The following is a 20,401-nucleotide window of genomic DNA, read 5'->3' on the forward strand; positions in this document are numbered from 1 at the left end:
GGTTTGTACTTGTTTAACTTTTGTCTAGTTTCTGAATAGATATGAGGAGCTTGAGTGCAAACAGCTAACGGCTGATGTTGTTTTTTCTGGGGTGCTCACGGGTGCTCATTGAAGATGATGTCACGGCTCCGCCTACACTGCGTTACTATAGTTACTGCCCCAGCTCCTAAACTGTAATGGAAGCGCAGCATTAAAGTGAGCCGGGCCTAATGAGGCCTAACCAAACCGAGCGAGGCCTGCGGTGGAAATGCGCCACAAGTGTCCTCAAGACCTTCAATGCTCTCCCAGGTACCCATTTCAGAATTAGAATAATTTTCAAATAAAAAAAGTTAATCACATTTATGTGGAAGGGGGTGCATACTGATAAGATCTTAAACTCTTGCCATGTAGAAATTGACATTGACTGAAGAAAATGCTGAAAGCCTTGGCATACCTTCCTAATTACTGGTGTGTGGTTTATCCATCTAAATACAAATCTACATTTTTGTTGATCAACCACCATACAACATTGTCTGAGAGGAGATATTCTGGGAGGTGCATGCATAACATATGTGCCACCCTTCTGTGTGAGCTTAGTTGCTAATGGCAATATTAACTACCGGTAGATGCTGTGGTTTTCTTTATCTGCTTCTTGACAACACTGGTTTTAATTACTTTTTTGTAAGGGTGAAATTGTTGGTTGCACCCTTAACAGGCTGATGGTGAATGGTACTGTCATCTGCAGGATTTATTCATAAACAACAGCACAATATCCAGGATCTGATGCCCTCATACCAGGGGGTTAAGCCAGTTCTTTGTAAGCTAACCTACCGTAACAGAAGAAAATATATATATTTTTCTCTTTTTCCCTTGAGTAAACATATCATTTCACAGCTATTCCAGCTGCAACCCTGCACGTCTGCCTGTAATTCCCCCTTCCTGTCTCCTTAACTTGATCTACTGTACCATGCCACGGTGCCTTGACAAGGTGTTCTGGATCTGACCAGGAGATCGGACCCTGGTGGATCAATGAGGGCCTGATATTAGATCCTCTATGGTGGGTTGATATAGAAACAGGAGTGGAAGAAAGATTGTCAACCCTAACTGGTCCGACCTGAAGTGTTCTGGGCAGTGGAGATTAACCAGAAGCCTTGAGCCTCTTTGCAGAACTTGAAAACAGAAACACTATACAGCGCTGTGATCTCCAGACCTCTCTTTCTCCTTTCTCCATCTATCAAACCTTTGCACTTTTGCACGCTGTCACCCTCCTTCTGTGCCAGACATCGGTTGCTGTATTGTGTCTGAGTTGATGTTTGTAAGGTAGCTTTTTAACCCGGCTTTATTGATACCTACAGTATATGTTGAGAGCCAATTGCTGAGTTTTAATACTAAGGGTTTCGGATCCTTTACCTTAACAGTGATCCTTAGCAGGGGTTAGAGCCCCTGTCCAAAGATGATGAAGATGGATGCTATGTTTGTTTTCAAGTCCATCCTTGTTGGAATTCTTTCATATCAATTCTTACCAGTGTCGGTTTTTTTCTTTTAAAAGTTGTTGCTGTGTGTATTTTAAGCCTGCAGGGTATTCCTGGAAGCAAACACAACTTAGTCTGAGGCCTCTGTGGAGACAGCACTCACACTGCTCCTTTTGTAGCATTTTTTTCTTAAGCTTCAGTGAAGGTGCACATTCATTCATCTTTTCTCAGCTCCTTCTTCAGGGAGCTTTCCTCCCTGATTTGTAAGCATTTGGATCCTGTCTCCACTGCCTTATTTTACATAGAAGCAGCATGCAATACATTTTTCATCTGAGAAGCTTCATAAGCCCAGTATTTGATTCGGGTATGTGTCCAGGAATCAAACTCTGGTTTGTGCTAAAGCCTCTTTGGCTGTACAACACTGTCTCTCACGTTTTTTTTGTGTTGGGCCAGGCCACTTGGCATTGCTGCCTCACCAAAGGGACAGAGAACGTTTGCAAAAAATTGGGGTAATGACTTTTAAATGCATTACTGCGTCATGGACAGGCACTTGGAAAGTGTCCTGAACTGTAAATAAAAGCATTTCAATCTTGCATTTGCTCACCAAGCAGGGAAGAAATTCCACAGTAACTAAGTAAGTCGAGGTGGTGGAGCAACAACTACCTAAGCAGATGTCACTAGGACTGCGGTATGCTGGAGGGCTAAAGACACTGGCAACCTCACGTTTATTTCATCTGTTTTCTTACAAAGTTGATCAGGACAGATGAAGTAACCGGAGCTGCCTGCCTGGCTTTTTACAGCCTTCTTTTGCAGACGGAGGAGTCAGAGCAAAGGGTGGAGTTGTTGGGACTTTATGAACATTACAGAGTAATTGTTCAAATATGACGCGGTTATGTGAAATTAAACAGATGAGGATGAAAATGTCCAGGAAATGCCCGAGAGTGTCCATCTTAAATGTGATGCCATAAAACATGGAACACACTGACAGCAGTTTAACCCAGTACCTCTTAAACAGTGGAGTCTACTCAGGCTTATAAGTGCTGCATTCCCCTCTTTTTTCTGTATATCTGTCCCTTGCTTTATCTCTACTCATGTATATGTACCTGCACCTCTTATGAAGCCAATGTATTGCCTGCTATTTCCAACAACGTTTGTCTAACTTCCCTTCCAGTTGCAGCTTTCAGCGCTCTACAGCCGACTAACCATCTGCCTCCCTCAGGCCTTCAGCAGATTACGTCCACAACGCGCCTAATGCACCATGTTTTATAGCCGAGTAATGTGGGCTTTACACAGGGATTTGAACCTCTCAGCTGACCTTGAAACATGGCTGCTCTGTTGGCTGAGACACAGTCCTAACAGGTCATGATTTATCACGTGAGAGTGTGTGGATAAGTCAAGCTGAAAGGGCTGTTCTTGTTAAAGGCCAAACAGTTGAGCTGGAGTTTTCACGAACCATGAGGGGCGTACGTGTGCAAAGACATTTGACACACACTTGCTCCTGCATTTTTCTCACCAGAAAACTCCCTTTTGAATGCTAACACAAGCTATTGTGTCGTGATTGAGATCATAGTGGTGGATATCAATGACAACAAGAAAGATTCAAGTTACCGTATCTGCACCTTTTTGCTCAAAGAAGAAAGAAAAACGTTTCCAGTGGGAATGCCATTAGAAATAACAGATGCTGTGATTGTGTCATTTTAAAGTTTACACAGAGCTTCTACTGTAGTGTAGTCAAAACACGTTTGTGTAGCGACGATGTCAGTTCTTAAACAGATGTTTTAATTGCACACAGCATCTGTAGCTGCTCGCAAAGTGACGGCAAACAAACTGCTTCTCATGTCTCTTTCTGTTCTACAAATCGATTCTCTGTCACACAGCTCCTTCTGTGTGCGTATGCTCCCACATGTGTGAATTTGGCCCTTACAAAGGAGTTGGCCCAGGGGCTTCTTCTTCACTCTCTCCCCAGCCAAAGGGCCTTCTGTTCCACCATTGTGCTGGAATGCTGTGTGAGCCATCTAGCTGCAGGCTCCAGGACCGGGGCCCAGCTATCAGTCAGACCCGTGGCCTAGCTCCCCTTCACCTTGCTGGGCTGAGGAGAGACTCATGATTGGCTGTTGGGAGGATAGTCAATGTTCTCTGATGGGACCTGACAGCAGCCTGTAGCCTGTCAACACATTCCTGCACAGCTGCTCTCTAATGACAAATTCAATTGCTGTAGTGTTTTTTCTGTGCACGTAGGCTGGAGCACAAGCATCTTCCCGCGTGTAGAAATAATTCCATCTCCGCTCCACGTTTCAGTTTTTAAAAATGTTTTTGTGTGTGTAAATGAGTAAACGTTAACATAAGGGTCGGGCCTACTTTTCCATTTTAGTGATTCTCCAGAGACACATCTTTGTCTCTCAACATTGTGCAGTTGCAGCGCTCAGGCTGATAAGGAAATGTTTAGCCAATTTAACCAGACTGTTGAAATGATTTGGAATCCTCAGGCCGCTGGGGCATATCAAATGCACGGTGGAAAACTGGATTGTTTGTACAGTGGCTAGGCGAGTTGACATACTTAGAAGCACTCTGGTGTGTGTGTGTGTGTGTGTGTGTGTGTGTGTGTGTGTGTGTGTGTGATTGGTTGCAGTTTAGATCTACTGTGAGTGTGAGCGAGTAGAACATGGTGCGGATGGAGGCTGTACATGTTTTCATATATGTGTGCTTGTAGCAGTGCACATGGGTGTGTGTGCAGTCTCTGCTTACACGTGTGTGTGTGTTTGCTCGGAGAGGCCTCGCCGTGGCCTCTGCAGCCCAACATTGACCTCCCCTCTCTCTCCCTTTCCCCCCCCTCTTTTTCTCCCTTTTTTTGTCGCCCTTACTGATAAATGCAATCTGTCCTTTCAGATCCACGAGCAGCTGCAGCTCTACGAAGAGAGCAAACCCGTCCCAGTTCTGGACAGCGCTGCTGCTCTGGCCCATGAAGTAAGTTCTTTTTTTCCTTTGGAAGGAAGGCTTCAATTTATCGCATATTCAGATGGTTGACACATGAAAGGGAAAAGCATCATAAAGTGTCTGAGTGGTGTTGGGCCTCTAAAAGTGATGATCATCATTCTTCTAAAAACATCTGAATAGGTTCAATTGGGTTTAGTTTTGGTGCATTTAAAAGCAACACAATAGAATTAAGTTTCTGTACTGGGAAGTTTTCCTTTTTAATTTGTCAACTGCCTAAACACACACTTTGTGTTCTCTGCCTTCCACGATCTGCCTAACTGTTTTGTGTTTGAAAAACAAAGTAAGCGTGATTTGCTTATACTCAAACCCACAGAGACTCTGTGAAGGCAGCGAGGTAGTCTGTCTTGTTCTGCTGTTGCACAGTTAGATGTTGTGCAGGTTGAGCTGAAAAAAACTTCACATCACAAGTGTGTCTTTATCTGTAACACACATACTCTCAACACCATCCCCAGTAGCGTGCAGTAGCCCTGGCACTGTTTGTCCTCTTTCACCTCTTACCCTGGAGTGAACTACGACCTGTAACCCCTCAGTGCATACTCACTTACTGTTACAATAAAACTACAGCACCCCTCCTCTGCGCCCACCACCTACTCGCCCGCCCACTCGTCGCCCAAACATTTAGCCATACACCACAAAAGCGAAAATCCAGTTCTTCAAGGACAGGACCTAGAATTTTCCCATGGCAAAAATCAGATGCAAAGGCTTCCATTTCAGTAATACACTGAAGATGGATGGGCGCGAATGACAAACTAGATATGATTGTGAAGTTACATCATATAAACATAAATCACAGCATGAGATATTCCAATTTAGAGAGACAGGAAGCAATGCTCATGGCGTGCATTCCCTCTTCATTAATTAACCTCTTAATGAGAAGTCATCACACAGACAAAAATAGTACCAACAACACCACTGATGATGATTTTCTTCCATTGGCCCGGCCGCTCTTGCAACCTGTGAAAGATATTACGTCTGATTTATTGAGCCAGTGTCCTGACATTTGTTTCAGTATTGTTCAACTCCGATATTTATTGAAAGCCAAGTGTACACATTCAAGTGCCCCGCTCACATCCACATGCGTGCACACACACCTGTGTAAACCCAGGATCCAGCCTGGCACGGTCAGAGAAGGGGAGGAAAAGCCCTTTCACTGGTGTGTGGTTTTGTTTGAAATCCCCAGCTCTGTTTATTGTAATCAAAGTGCCTCCGACTATTCCACCCCTTCTAAAGATCCCGCAGCCATACATCATCCTAATTAGTTCAGAGTCAAGGGAAAGACGACCGCAACAGGGGCCGAAGTTTGTACAGTCAGTTGAGGTAAAGAACGAGGAGGAGGGAGACCGTCACAGAGAAAAGACGTGTTGTGGACTCCAGTGGTTTTTCTGACCTTACAAGTGAAAGTGCCAGCAATGTTCCATCCTGGTAGGTTCGCACACGCCAATGCAAATGATAGGAGTCCCAACCAGGACCCTTAACCAAACCAGGATGGCCACGCTTAAATCAATCCGTCTGCACGATATTCCCAAATAGACATTTTATTGCTCCATTCCTGGTTGTGTTTCTTTCCTACCCTGCGTTTAGTCTCGGCAAGGAACACCACTAACCAAATAACACCAAAACAAGAATCCTACCAGTAGCCAACAGAGTGGAAAGGATTGCTTCTATTTCCTAAGACTTCACTCTGCTTCTTTATTCCGTGTTGAGAGGCCATACATTTCTCAAGAGACCCCCAACTATCAGCCTCCATCTTCCCCCTCCTCCTTGCAGATTTCCTTTCCCATTCTTTTTTGTCAAATTACAGACTTTCAAATGTATGCTTCCTGGTGAATGCCCCGCAAAGCGTCTCCTTGGGATTATCGGGTATCAGAATAAATCCCAGAGATGGTGTATCAAAGAGTCTCGCAGCACACCACAATCTTGAGACCCCCTCTCTTGGCTAGTCAAAAAAGCAATGTATTTTTAAAGCGGATTGTTTTTCAGCCGTGTCACCGCTCCAAATGAACACTATTGAAGTGGTGGCTAAGGACTAGAGTGCAGCAGGAGAGATCTACAGTTAGATGAAATTCATTTTGGGCTTAGGTTTCGGGTAATGGAGGCTTAATTTATTACCTAACATAAAATGACACTTCAACCCCTGCCTGCCCCCGGCTGCACTGTCTAGCGCACACAGCAGGTGACTGCCACTGCTCAAACAACCGCCATCACCGGCTGAAACACGATCGATAACGGGCCCAGGGAATAAGTGCTGTATTACAAACACATGAAGACATGTCGGGACGTGACTGCGCACACACTTTTATGGATGCACGTGCGTTTATTACCGCACAGTTTCTCCCCAGCCCTTATTAAGGATGAAATAGAAGCACTATTGCCTCATTGCGGAATGTAAGAATACCACTAACATTAATCAAAAGAGGGCAAATCAGTCTCACACGTGAACCAGCTCGATGTATGTCGATCCAATCAGTCTCTATCAATCGTGTTGAAAAGCAACATACGCTCTTGAATAGTAAGATGAATGCCAGCCCCTTGTTCCAGATCAGTATGTCCATCGCTTGAACCGAGACTGTGGTGGCTGACTCGTATCCTTCCTACCTCAAAGCCTCCTTTTTCTCCTCTGGCCGGCTTCCCAACATCTTTATTCTCACCCAAATACGTGCTGTTACTTAGGAAGACCACTGGGTGCCATCAGAGGGCACTGTTCTATACATACTATAATATGTAGGAAAGAGACGGAGACTGGCAAACCGAGAGGGGGGCTTTAATATAAATATGTCAGATTTGACTGTTAAGCAAATGATGGCGCCACAAGCCTTTGGTTGGTATCTTAAAATGTAAATAATATTTATACCTTCGGACCATTTAACCTTTATGTTAAATAACGAGTTTAATTAGTAGATAGTCAGGACTTTTCATGATCATTTAACCCAAATTGTGTATTCTTATTGATTATGACTCATGTTATAACTGAAAATATTACTCTTGCAGTTATAAAAGGCATACTGATTTATTTTACAAGTTCATTATCGCTCTGTGAATACAATCCTTGTAAATAAATACTAGTTTACACACGAAATAGTAGTTTACACAAAATCTTCTTTTCTCTTAAAGTGTTAACAGTGTTCTTGCTTGAGAAAGCTGGAGCTGTAAATAAGCACCTGTTAGGTATTATAATAAATAGAGCATCTTAAATAGTTCTGCTGATATACTGCTTGTATTTTAAGATCGACCCTATTGAAAATACATTTGGATGAAACAGCTTTTTCCTTTCAGACACTCTTTAAATGCGAGTAAAATTCATTTTTATTCATTATTCTCTTTTTATTCATTTTTAAGCGAGTGAAAGCCAGTTATTTTTATACCATGACGCGTTAAAACGTTTATTGGAACCTATAAAATATAATAATAGGAAAACATATTTGTGCATAACTGTGTAAAATCAATGCATAATGCTTTGTGAGAATGGATTCACGTTAACAGATGCAATAATAATCAGTAACACATTTAAATAAAGTGAATTTCATCCATCATAAGAAATGCATGAGTGAGATCATACTTTTCTAAATAAACTCTTAGCAGGTTTAATGTTTAAATAAAACCACTTTACATAAAGTCAGCTTGATGTATTGGCAGCTATATATCAAAGCGGTGAGCCCTTAGCCTTTCAGGGTCAAGTGCGAGCTATAAACTGACATGCTGGGATCAAACTTATCCAAACACTGCAGGGCCTGTCATGACATTTAACAAATGAAATAAACACAGTCTCAAAGGGGATCCAGCATCATTTGTTTGGCCCCCTCCCTCTCTCTCTGTGAAGTCTGAGGACGGAAAATATGACTCCAACGTGGAAGCATGAAGGTGAAGAGCAGAGCGTGTTGTCAAACATGTCCTGTCTGTCCTCCACGCTGAGTTATGGGACAAGGTGCTTTAATAAGACAATATGAGGGACTGGAAATGTCCAGTTCTCTGTCTTGCGGTGTCTCCCTCCCTCGCTGTAAACGACTCGGCGATGAGATGACGGATGGCGGTGTATCAGAGAAAGAGATTTTCCCTCACTAAAGACCCTGACCCCGACTCCCCTCTATGTCCACCTCCTCATTTTTTTCTCTCATTGATCACGTGGCTCATCTCTTTGTTTTGTGGCGCTACTCCCCCTGCACATTTTGTTTTTTCTCACACTTCCTCACTCTCCCTCCTGACCTTTCTATTATTTTGTATATTTGGAAAAAAGTGAAGTAATGCAGGGTTGACTGAGGTTCAGCTGGAGTAACCTTGACCACTGTGACTATTCATTAGCATGTCTCTCTCCCTTAGGGGGACAAAGCTAATGGAAATACTGAAAAGACCCCTCTCCCCAGGCAATAGCACATGTTACTTTCTTGGGGTAAAGTGACACAGCCTCCTCCCTAACCCCTGTCTAACACTCGGCCCTCTGCCTTCACCCCGCCTTTACCTCTGCCTCACCTCTGTAGCTTTATTCCCGCTCCACAGGGGTCGTTATTCAAACAAACTGTCATCGTCTGCCTTAAAGGAGAACACTGCGGTTGGAGAGGTTCCCCTGTTCTGCTTATCTGTTACGTGATGACATCAGAGGCACAAATTAATCTATGTGTCTCCTCACGGTTCTATCCAACCAAACTATTTTACCATTCACAATTTGTGTAGTGTTTATCGTCATATCAAGAAGAAACAAGTGTATTTTCTTTTATTGTATTGTTTTAGGATTTGTTTATACTTTTCATTTCATTATTCCAGCAATAACTTTTTATTTTTAGAACTCAAAATTACAAATATTGTCTCTGAAGGTTTTAGAGTCTGCACAAAATATGACCTCTTCCACCCTTTGACTCCCAATTAGGAGAAAGACAAAAGGGACATTGTGGTTTAAAACAATACTTTTAAAAAAAAGAAGTTTTTAGTCTTTTTTTATGCATATTTAGAGAACTTATACTTTGAGGAAATTCCCTTTTTAAGTTGTTTTAAAAAAAACTTTTAATTATTTTCCTTGTGAATTAATCAACAAATATTCCTTTAGATTAATCGAGTCACAAACAAGATAGTTAATTAAAAAAAATGACTATCACTACTACTTAAAGTGTGCTTTTATATGCTGATGTAAAAGCAACATAAATATGAATATGTAAAGACAATCTGCTGTGCTGTCTTTATTTTAAACCTACATGTGGTACAAAATACACACAACATGTACAGCACAGCCTCACATACCACACATACAAACATGACAGTGCATGTCTGTGTGCTGTCCTCCATCCCTTCACACTGTGATCCTCACTGGCCCTCTCTGTGTAGCCCACATTAGCTCCTGATCCCGGCTCAGTACAAGCAGAGCTTTGTGTGCGTCAGCTCTCCTCTCCTCTCCACACTCACAGCACGTCCAGGAGGATCTTCCATAAATCAGCCCCGCAGACGGAGGAGCGTGGCCCTGGCTTTAGAAGCAGAGTCACTCGTCTCCGAGCTACCAGACATTCATCATGAACGCAGTCCAGCGCCGTCCCACTGCACAGAGATGCTCTCACAGCTGCCATTGTTTCCAAGAGGAATGGACTGTGCCTGAGACTTTTATTGAAAAAGGATCCTTCTGGACAGTAAATTGAATCAAGAGAAAAATGGCAACAAGTGTGAATACTAGGCCCCACGACAAGCTGTGGCCTCGTCTCCCATTACGATGCACCTAATTTAACACAATATCACCTTTCCTGTCAGATAGGCCCCCGTCGGTTATTTATGCCTGAAGGGACAAACACAGCCAGTACTCTTGAGTATAAAACTGTACTTTTTACACATGCTTTTGAGGGGCCACTGTTGAACACTTCCTTACTGAGTATATTAGTTTGGAAGCAAGGACTTAAAGACACTAATCATGATCAATACCAATCTTTGTGAGAATCTCCAGAGAAGACAATGGGTTTTTTTATGTTCCAAACAGCATGTCCAGTAGCCCACCCTGATTGTAAATGCATTGCATCTCTTGTGTCCTCTCTTTAGTTGTCCAAGGAGTTGGAAGGGAAATCAGCCAATGGAGAAATCAAAGAGCTTCTCCAACTGCTGGCCAAACCCCACGTGAAGGTGAGTCTATATTCATTTAATACAAATGTAAAGCTGCAAGCACAGTATGAAAATATCAGGCAGTTCTGGCTTCAGCACACTACATATTTGGCTCGTATTCTAGCTGATGTCATCACACAAACATCTTGCATCACTGTTTGTTCAAGCGATGCAATTATCATGCCGTACACAAAATAACATGGCGTATAGATCCAGATTTTCTTGCTTTTTTCGGCTGCGTCCGCTTGCCTCGTTATCCAGACACAGACAGCTTCAAGAATGAATTTCCACACTCTGATTTTCTAATGTATTACTGGCCATCCATCAGGCCCTGCAGGTGTCTCAGCCAGACAGAGCTGCATTCGAGACGGGCGGATTAAGAAGGAGAACTGGACGGCGTTCCTTCTTTAACGCTCTGTCGTCATGCTTGTTTGGGCTCTGCCAGAAACAACAGCTCCGTATGAAGTCCTGTCCCGACACAATACACACATATTAACAGCGCAGTGCATGCAAATATTCAATCCCTCTCACTGTCAAGGGTTGTGGAAAGACAGTGGTTCCCCAAAAGGATCAGGGTTACAAGTGTAATCAACATGTGGTTTTTTTCAATGTCTACGCTTGTGATGTAATGATTAATTTCTTAAATGAAAACAATATAGTTGCATACATTTTTGGAAAGATTGACCCATACAGTAGTAAGGAATGGGAATTGAGTTAATCACACTTAACCAGCAGTCAACACACACAATCCCACTCTGTGTTGGAATACACACAGCCAGAATCCGGAAGACAAACGTTCCCAATCTATCACAGCTCTGCTCTCCCACTTTGTTACATTGGGACAGCTTGACCTCCTTTGTCTCTGTCAGCCCCGGAGTGAAATGTGCCGGCAAATGATCACAGCACCCGCCATGAAGCATGCCTGTGTCAGAGATCCCGCGTTTATTATTTTAATTGCATTTAAGTCGAAGGTATTTGACGATGCAACGGTCAATCCATCAAAACTCGTGGCTTTCGGAGCTTGTGAAAGTCATCGTTCAGGAAGCTCGACAACTTCCACTGATGAAGCGAGGAGAGGTGAAGCCAGGAGTAAGGGACGGCAAGCCAGGTGCACACTCATGCAGACACACAGGCCAACGCAATGTCTTTAAAAACTTTTAGCCAGAGGCCAACAAGGCTTATATTATATTAAATTAGATGTTCCTATGATTACAAGGATAATACCAAACGTCACTCTTTTACATCATACTTTTTATTTACGTTTTTGAATTACGTATTGAATATGTCACCCTAATTTAGTGGGAATTCTGATACAGCGTTCCAACTATCTGTTATGCTATGCATAAAAATCTTTATTATTCCGCCGGGTTATTTTGTACCTCTTCTTCTCCCACATTCCACATCGCAGAAACTCCGTTTGAACATCAAAACGTTCAGCTCGGTCGGGAATTGATGGCTATTACTTTTCTTATTCATAACTTTCATAATTCCAGAAATTCATCACATTTTTAACATGGAAGTCAATGGAGAAACTCTTCAGACTTGAACAATTTTCATGCAACTTCAACTGCTAACTGCTCCTTCATACTTTCACTCAGAAACCTCATTCCAACTTTAAAATGTTACACATCTTTCCCACATTATTCGTGTTACACAACTTTTAAATCTGATTCGTACTTTTAGAGATATTAAACATTGTTCAGACCCTGGTAAAGAGGCCTTCTTCAGATTTTAGAGTGTGTGATGTCACAGCTAGAGTGGAGGACAGATTTCATTTTGACTTCATATTTTCTTTTAAACCTGCCATAATTCCCAAACCCTACATTCCTGAGACATAATTGTTCATGAGAAATGCAGGAAAACATCTCGTAGNTTGAGAGTTTGTTTCTGTAGTTTTACAAAAACTTTACAGATTTGACATATTAGGCACTGGTTTTAAATATGCAAAGGCCTCTAACTTCGTTGTGATGGCAGCATTTATTTGCTGTGTCCCCATTTCCCATGGTAATATGGCTAATGTGTTTATTTATTATTTGTGGGGCAATTTAAATTTGTGTTATTTATCTTTTTTTTCAAGATTTAAATGAAGCTCAGCGCAAGTTCTTTCAGGGAGACTGGGGGTATACATTCACTCCGCAGCTGCATATAATCAGCTCATCACAGGCGTTCTCTTTAACCTATTACATTTCACCTCATTCTCCAGCAGCCAATCAACGTGCTGCAGCCAAACTATAAAATGGTTCTCCTCTCTCCTGCAGTCAGCTGTGATTTCAGGTGTTCATGCACCTTATCATATGGCATGTGTCAATAAATGTTCAAACAAAATGAATTCTCTCCTGATTGAAACATCATGTGTTGAAATAAACAACTGCAGTTCAAATTAAAAAGTGAATTGCCTAATATGTTTGTTGTGGAATCAATTAATTAATTTCTTTAAAGGCAAAAAAGTGAAAAAGCTAAGAAAAAAAAAATTAAATACAATATATTTGGAGCAACTTCATTTATAAATTGTTGTCAACTTAAAAACGTGTGTTCACAATGATGGTAATTAAGTACATACAACTTAAAATTCCTTTTAAATAACGTGGTAAAACTAGTCGGTACAACTTAATCTTTTGAGTAATCAACTTCAAAACTTGTGTTTATGCCACCAATTATTAAGTAAGTGGTCATTAAAAGCACCTGATTGTAGAGGAAAAGCCTTCTCCCCTAACTCAAATAACTTTGTTGCTTTAAGACAATTTCATTAGAAGTTGTCTTAACTCAATAAACATTGATGCAAACTGTTGCGTTGATTTTCTTTGTTGAGCCAAGGCATTTGTTTTTAGAGTGTAGTTATCAGGTAAACCTGGCACAACCTCTACAATTGGATGGTTCGTGGCAGGTCGCCATGACAGAAATGTCATACCCACATACCTGGTATAACATACCTTTAGAAGTGGCCTATTTTGAATGGATAAAGAAATCAAAATCCCCCGAGATAGTGAGCAAGGTAAAGCTTCAAATGTTTCGAGGGGGTTACTATAGTACCATAAATCAGCTCAAGGCGGAACTGGAGTCCTGCTTCAGAACAATTGACTCTGATGTTATTTTGTACTATAGTCCAATTCACAGGAAAATTGAATTTCAGGGAGGTGGACAACATCGTTTTCGCTTTCCAAAGCCCCTCGCTTACACTCTAAGAAATGAAATATGGATGTTGTTTGCATTAATTGCTTTTTTCATATTGAAACTACTAATTAAATGCACTTTTTACAATTAAATCAAGAGACTTTAATTGCATTTATGTAAAGGTTCAACATTTTGGGATTACATTACCATGTTGTGTTGTATTTAAATGGTAAAGTGAAATGGTTTAATTTGGCATATTACTCTCAATGAATATAAGAAAGCACTGCGTAAAGCGAGAGCAGCCTACTACTCTTCATTAATAGATGAGAATAAGAATAATGTAATATTTCTTTTCAGCACTGTAGCCAGGCTGACAGAGAGCCACAGCTCGACTGAGCCTTCTATTCCCATAGCACTCAGTAGTAATGATTTTATGTGCTTTTTTAACGATAAAATTGTTACTCTTAGAAACAAAATCAATGACCTCTTGCCTTTGACCAGTATAGTGTTATCAACAGCTCCCGGAAACGTAAGTTCTAATATTACACTAGATAGTAAACTAGAATGCTTTTCAGCCATAAACCTTGAACAATTAATATTAGAACTTACGTTTCCGGGAGCTGTTGATAACACTATACTGGTCANCTCTGTTCCCCATCGTGCCCATTTGTCGCAGGGAAATTAGTGATCGGGCAGAGGTGGTCGACCAATCAAAAGAGGCACGTCAGATTTTTTTATTGGTGACGTGACAAGTACGCCCTCCGTCTAAATTGAGACGGTATAGGGTGGTGTCCGGGGTGTCGGTCTGGTGTGAGGAGGTGGCTGTGTGGCTGTCCACCTCTCTCGAACTACGCACAACCGCTCAGTCGAAGAGATTTGGTCGCGTCGACGTGCCTTGCGGTACGGCCCGCCGAACTGACGTCGACGTCGGCGATCTGTTTGTTAATCTGTTTGTTAAGTGGTCACGTTGGTTTGTTGTGGTGGTTTTTTGGGTTTCAGCCCTTTACTACGTGTTTCTGTAGTGATAAAGTAAATAACAAAACCACAACACTAAATTAATTAAATAATATTAAGTAAATAATTATAGTTAAATATATAAAATTATAATAAAGTGTAAAGTAAACGGTTACAACTTACAAGTTATGTTTCAATACAAACTTTCCTCACATGGACACTCAACTAATATATATATTAGTAATACAGGTCACCAGATTTTACCAGAATGTTATAATAGCAAATAGCGTTATTAAAGGTCCTTTGACATAGCAGGTTTGTTTTACATTAAATCGCACTGTCCGGATTTGGACACGATAATTTTTGGTTACGTAATGGATGACCAACATAGTGGTAATTGTAGACACACAAAAGGAGGTGTCCACCCTGATACTCTCACTCCTATCTCCTCGTTTCCACTCCTCCTATTTCTCCTGCGTCCTGCTCCTCGTCCTCCTCCTCGTCCTCCTCCCCTCCTCCTCCTCCGTCCTCCACTCAGCCGTCCTCAGGTCGGGCTTAGACCATCTCACTGTATCTCTCTCCTTTTTTTTTATAGTTTGTTTAACTTCTCCTTCTTCTCCTGGGGAACCTAAGACTACTCCTAATTGAGACAAGACGTAGGTTGGCCGGTAGCTCTCTATGTCGATGCTACGACTCTCGCTCGGACACCACCTCCACTCCAGGTAGCGTGTCGACTAAAGTCTTCTAAACTGTACCCACGAGAAATTCGTAACTCTACAAAATAATCAAACATCGGTTTCGCGTATATCTAACAAGAGACTTGAGTATGTTCAAACAATTGTAATGAAAAATAAAAATTCATTAAATAGATTTTCGTCACCAGTGGTTGGAAAAATTCGGGTTCTAGTGGCTGGAGCCGGATCCCCTTTCCGCCTCAGATGGAGAACGTCCTTAACTCACTTTTTCTGCCGGGTCTTCGAATTTTTATTACTGAAGGTTAAACTCCCGTCAGAAATTACGAATTATACTTGATACATTAAAAGCTTAGGAAAAAACTAGTACCGTATTTTCCGGACTATAAGTCGCACTTTTTTTCCTAGTTTGGCTGGTCCTGCGACTTATAGTCAGGAGCGACGTATATATGTTTTAAATGTCAATTCATGCTGACTGACATGAACCGTCTACAGCCACCAGAGGGCGCTCTAGGCTTGTGACAACTATATGCTGCTCCTGTACCACTGAAAAAAACGAAGAAGAGAGCGGACGGTTCTTCCGGGTTAGCTGCTTGTTAGCCATCTGTTGTTAGCCGTCTTGTTAGCTTGTTAGCCGTCTGTTGTTAGCCCGCCGTCTTGTGTCCGGTGCGGCGCAGGGTCCACCCCTACCAGCCCAGCGGCCGAATGCTCAGTGGGTGCGTCCGAGATGCCCCGTCTGTCCCAGCAGTCCTCCGTCGGAGCGCGTCAAGGGGTAGAAGCATGCCACCCTAGCCCGACTCGCAGAGCCAGCCTCCAGGTAGAAGGTATGTGTTGCGTTAACATACCGGACCTGTGTAGTTAATAACTTCCCTTTCCAGTTTACCGTAAATGTCTGTTATTGGCTTGGATTTGAAAATAAATATCTGAATAAATACGACTTATAGTCCGGTGCGACCTATATACGTTTTTTTCCTCTTCACGACGCATTTATTGGCTGATGCGACTTATACTCAGGAGCGACTTATAGTCCGGAAAATACGGTAATTGGACCTTGTATTCAAAACTACAATGTGTTTTTAAAGCTACAAGAATGAACATTGGCATTCTCTAAAAAAATACATTTCTATATTACGGAAACACATGTTTATCCATTGTTACCTAGTGAGACACAGTCATCCATGGTGGCTACAAAGAAGAAAAAAACAAATGTAGATTCCAATCAAAAGGAATGCTTCAATTGCTCAGGGGGTCAAACCTTAATATTATAAAGGGACCATTTTGACTATTGAGAAACAGGAATAACATTTTTATTTCAGGTAGCTTTTTAAATTACTCCAGACGTTTAGGATTGCCATCCAAACCACTTTAAGATGCTGGTTTCAAAATGGTAGCTCATACAGGATCAGACAAGTGTGTGTGTTTGGTGTAAGACGCCGTGAACATTTGGAGGCACTTATAGTTGCTTCCTCCCCTTCACGTGTTCCAATTTTGGCCAAACAAGGTTAAATCAAAACATTCATAACATCATCTACCACAGCATGGGGTTCGCCTTATAGCACCGCGATCATTTCCCAGAGCGCACTGCAACTCGGGGAGGTGTTACGTCACACCCGAGATAATGACTAGCCAAAACAGCAGTCAGGAGCGATCACTCCCGAGGTTGTTCCGATCCTAAAGCATCAGGTCTGAGAGCCGTGAACGTTTTGAAGTGCGGAGCCAAATGCGTCTGCCTTTATCTGACATCTTGTTTCACATGTTAGTGTTCACGGCGATGTTCCTACTGATGTTGCCCTCCTCCCACTGTTATGTGACATTTTAAGTTGAACCAGCAACCAAACCACATTTTGAGTAGGATGAGAGGTAATTGTAGAGGAGGGGGGGACGGAGGGCAAACTTGAAAGAGGAAACGACAAGGACAATATGAGAATGATAAAGATATCTAAAAATCCTTCCAAGTGCTGCCCTTATTACACTCTGGAAGGCTTTCATCTGGTGCCTATCTGCCACAGGAATGGTTTGCATTGCTTAATGGCCTTGTACACAGGCATTCCTAGTCTAATGAAACACCATGTGATAACACTGCAGACTTTGAATTGAAATGGCATGGCCTATCAGAGAATGCCTAAATTGTGGAAAACCTTGTTCTTTGCCCTTTTTTGAGGGTACATTTCCATCGCCATCTCAAACATTTTAAGAGCAGCGAGAATGAGCTGAGGTAATGATCTGATGTGTATGGTGATGGTGGCAGCTAAGCCTATCATTTACTGAGCTCAGGGGAGCCATGGCTGCTCAGATTGCGGCCGCCGTTTTTCGTAGACATTCTCGGTGTGCAGTCAAGCTGGTCGGCTACTCATTCTGACTGGATGCTTCATGGCCGCCCGCCCCAATCATCACTGGAAAGGGACGCACGCTTAAGGGTATATCCCATGTCGCCAACATACCAAAGAGTCACCGCAGAGGATGACAGAAGGGGTGAGATGAGGGTAGTGTTGGAATGAAGGGAAAGGATGGATGACAAAAACAGAAAGGCGAGTGGATGTAATGTTGGTTAAAGGATTAATCAAGTATTACAACTTGTTTTTGCGGTCTTGGCTTTCCTTTTGATTCGTAGAGTAAATTGTACTGATAATAATCGCTAAGATCTGGATACAACATTTTATGGAAGGGAAAGAAACATAGACAATCAGACAATCAGACTGTCTGTAAACAACAGTTTAGACTGATTATTCTAACCAATTTATTTGACTGGGCTGAATAGCAGGTCATCATCAAAACCCATTGTTATTATCCCCCTGATCATCACCCTAAGGGTATCAAAAGATGGTCCAGGTCACACTACCCCACTAGAGAAACATCCAATGTTGGGTATCTTTACTCCTTTGAGTTGTGTGGATTATATCTGGCACAGTAAACCATCCTGAAGTGCTGCCAGACAATCTTTTAGCTATCTTCTTACGAGTCAGGAAGAGACAAAGGAATGACCCCTAGTCAGCACCCTGTAAATGGCCCTGAGTTACGAGCTGATGTCACCCTCGCAGCCAGCCAGCACACAGATGGCCTTCTCCTTGGACACACTTGACGCTGTCAATTTCTCTCTTGCTCGCAGTATCTCTCTCTCTCTCACTTTTTAAACAACCAACATGAGACCGGTGGAATTTTCCAGATGACAAGGAGTGAGATCTTTGTCATGCATCTTTTGGCCTTCAAATGTAGAGCCGGTTATTGGAAGTCAGGAGGGGGAAAGTGAATGAAAGACAGAGCTGAGCTGGTCTGCATTAAAAGGCTGAATCCATACATTACCAAACGGTACATGTCACTCAGAATTGTGATACTGACAATGAACCAATGTAAAAGGGAATTTTAACATGAAGGGCAACAATAACAACTTGATCTATAAAACTTTAAGGGTGGTCTCTACGGGTTTAACTGGCTCTTATCTTCGAGAATAAAATGGAACTTTTGTCATGCACCCATTGCGCTTCTAAATCTACTCCCCGGTCTGTAAACGTTTAAAGTTGAAAAATGAAATGGACGGATAAATTGAACACGGGGCCAGGTTCAGGGCCACTTAAGAGCGATCTCGGACAGCATTTCGAAATGGTTCAGTCGCTCGTTGGAGGAGAGTTGAGAGGGAGAGCGCTGTAATATATGGAGAGAGACATATAGAGACCTCAAGGTGAGCGATAAGTGTGTCCACGTGTTTGGCAAACCGAGAACCAAACCAAACAATCAGACAGTGGAGAGGTTTGCACGTCAGACAGGAGTACAGACATACTGTAAGAAAGCCCAGAGAGCCGTTAGCACGTTCAGAGAGAACAGATGGGGAGGCTGGAGGAGAGCCAGGTATCAATGGAATTGAGCTAGGGGGTAAGAAGGGAGGAGGCAATTACTGTAGACTAGGTTGACAACTATGGATGTTAAATAGTTGATCTAACCCCAGTATCAGATTAATAATAGATTTAAACTGATGGTACTTTAAACATCAGTTTCATAGCCGAGGAATGCATCCACGAGAGCAACAGAAAGGAAAGGGATTATTTATATCTTGCAAATGTTAGGCGTAAATGGACACGGTTAAGCAATGCGCGCCGCAGCCCCTCGCCAACACCAATATTGTTCCAGCCGACGGAGCTCCCGGGCTGGAAAGGGAGAGAAAGAAAGGGACCCCCTCCTCAATCACCACCTCCATCCTCCGCTCGGTAACAGCGGGGTCTCCACGGTATCCTTGAATTAGGTTGTAGTTTATGGCCCCGGGGCGCAGGCGGTCCGGCGCACACAGGGCCAGGATCCAAGCTTGATCCGCCTCAATCTCTCTTGACCCAGCCATCACCACTCCGCTGGGCCACATCTGCTACTGAATGTGACCGCTCCAATCAGTCCCTCCCCATCTATCTCTCTGTCAGTCCATCCATAATCCTTTTTCACTTTGCTAAATCTCCTTTTTTTGTCTTTTTCCTTCATTCCTTTCACTCAACTGGATCCAACATTCTTCTATAATCAAGGTTGTTGTTTTTTTTTTAATACCGAAAAAAATGAATGAACATAGAGTGAACTGTTATCTTTTCCCCAGTTATTACTGTAGTCCTGAGAGGGCCATGTCAAGGGACTTCCTACTACTGCTGCTCCAAATACAACTAATCCTTACAGTATGTATGAGGTTAGCTCAAAAGGAGACTTATGTTCTTTTGGTATGGGCTGCAACAAACGACATTTTACACCTGCCACCTTGTGTGCATATAGAGAGGATGGGAGGGAGGTTAGAAATCCAATAACTCATAAGAGGAACTGGGCCATTAAAATGAAATAGGAAGGGAACAGTACAGCACTGTCTGTCTTTAACTTTTTAGCAGGCTATTTTTGGCCATCCTGCACTATGTATGCCAGTATGTGGTTGAACATAACCAGGAAATGACAACATCCATAATTCACCCGAGGGCTTAAAACCTGAAGCATAAAACGAGCCTAATGCTAAGTTTAGAGGTGGTCAGCTTAGCTCTGTTGGCTATTTTGGAGCTACATATTGGAAGAGTCACATTACATTAAAGGCTCTGAGCCATGTTGAGGGAAACAAGTAGTCAAATAGATCTGTCCGTTTTTAAGTAGTAATGTACAGTAAAAAAAATATGGCCAATA

General features: G+C 42.4%; 1 protein-coding gene across 1 annotated transcript in view; it reads left to right on the forward strand.

Annotated features, from left to right (window-relative positions):
* LOC104966298 (MAGUK p55 subfamily member 7-like) overlaps nucleotides 1-10,922 on the forward strand; it is a 71,882-nt gene extending 60,960 nt beyond the window's left edge. Inside the window, exons 4-6 of the mRNA XM_010795485.1 lie at nucleotides 4,338-4,415; nucleotides 10,452-10,536; nucleotides 10,840-10,922. Coding sequence (XP_010793787.1) covers nucleotides 4,338-4,415; nucleotides 10,452-10,536; nucleotides 10,840-10,922 — 246 coding nt within the window. The remainder of the gene's footprint in view (nucleotides 1-4,337; nucleotides 4,416-10,451; nucleotides 10,537-10,839) is intronic.
* Nucleotides 10,923-20,401: the final 9,479 nt, after the last annotated feature.

This window comes from Notothenia coriiceps, unplaced genomic scaffold, assembly GCF_000735185.1.
Source record: "Notothenia coriiceps isolate Sejong01 unplaced genomic scaffold, NC01 NC01_scaffold00037246, whole genome shotgun sequence".
NCBI lineage: Eukaryota > Metazoa > Chordata > Actinopteri > Perciformes > Nototheniidae > Notothenia > Notothenia coriiceps.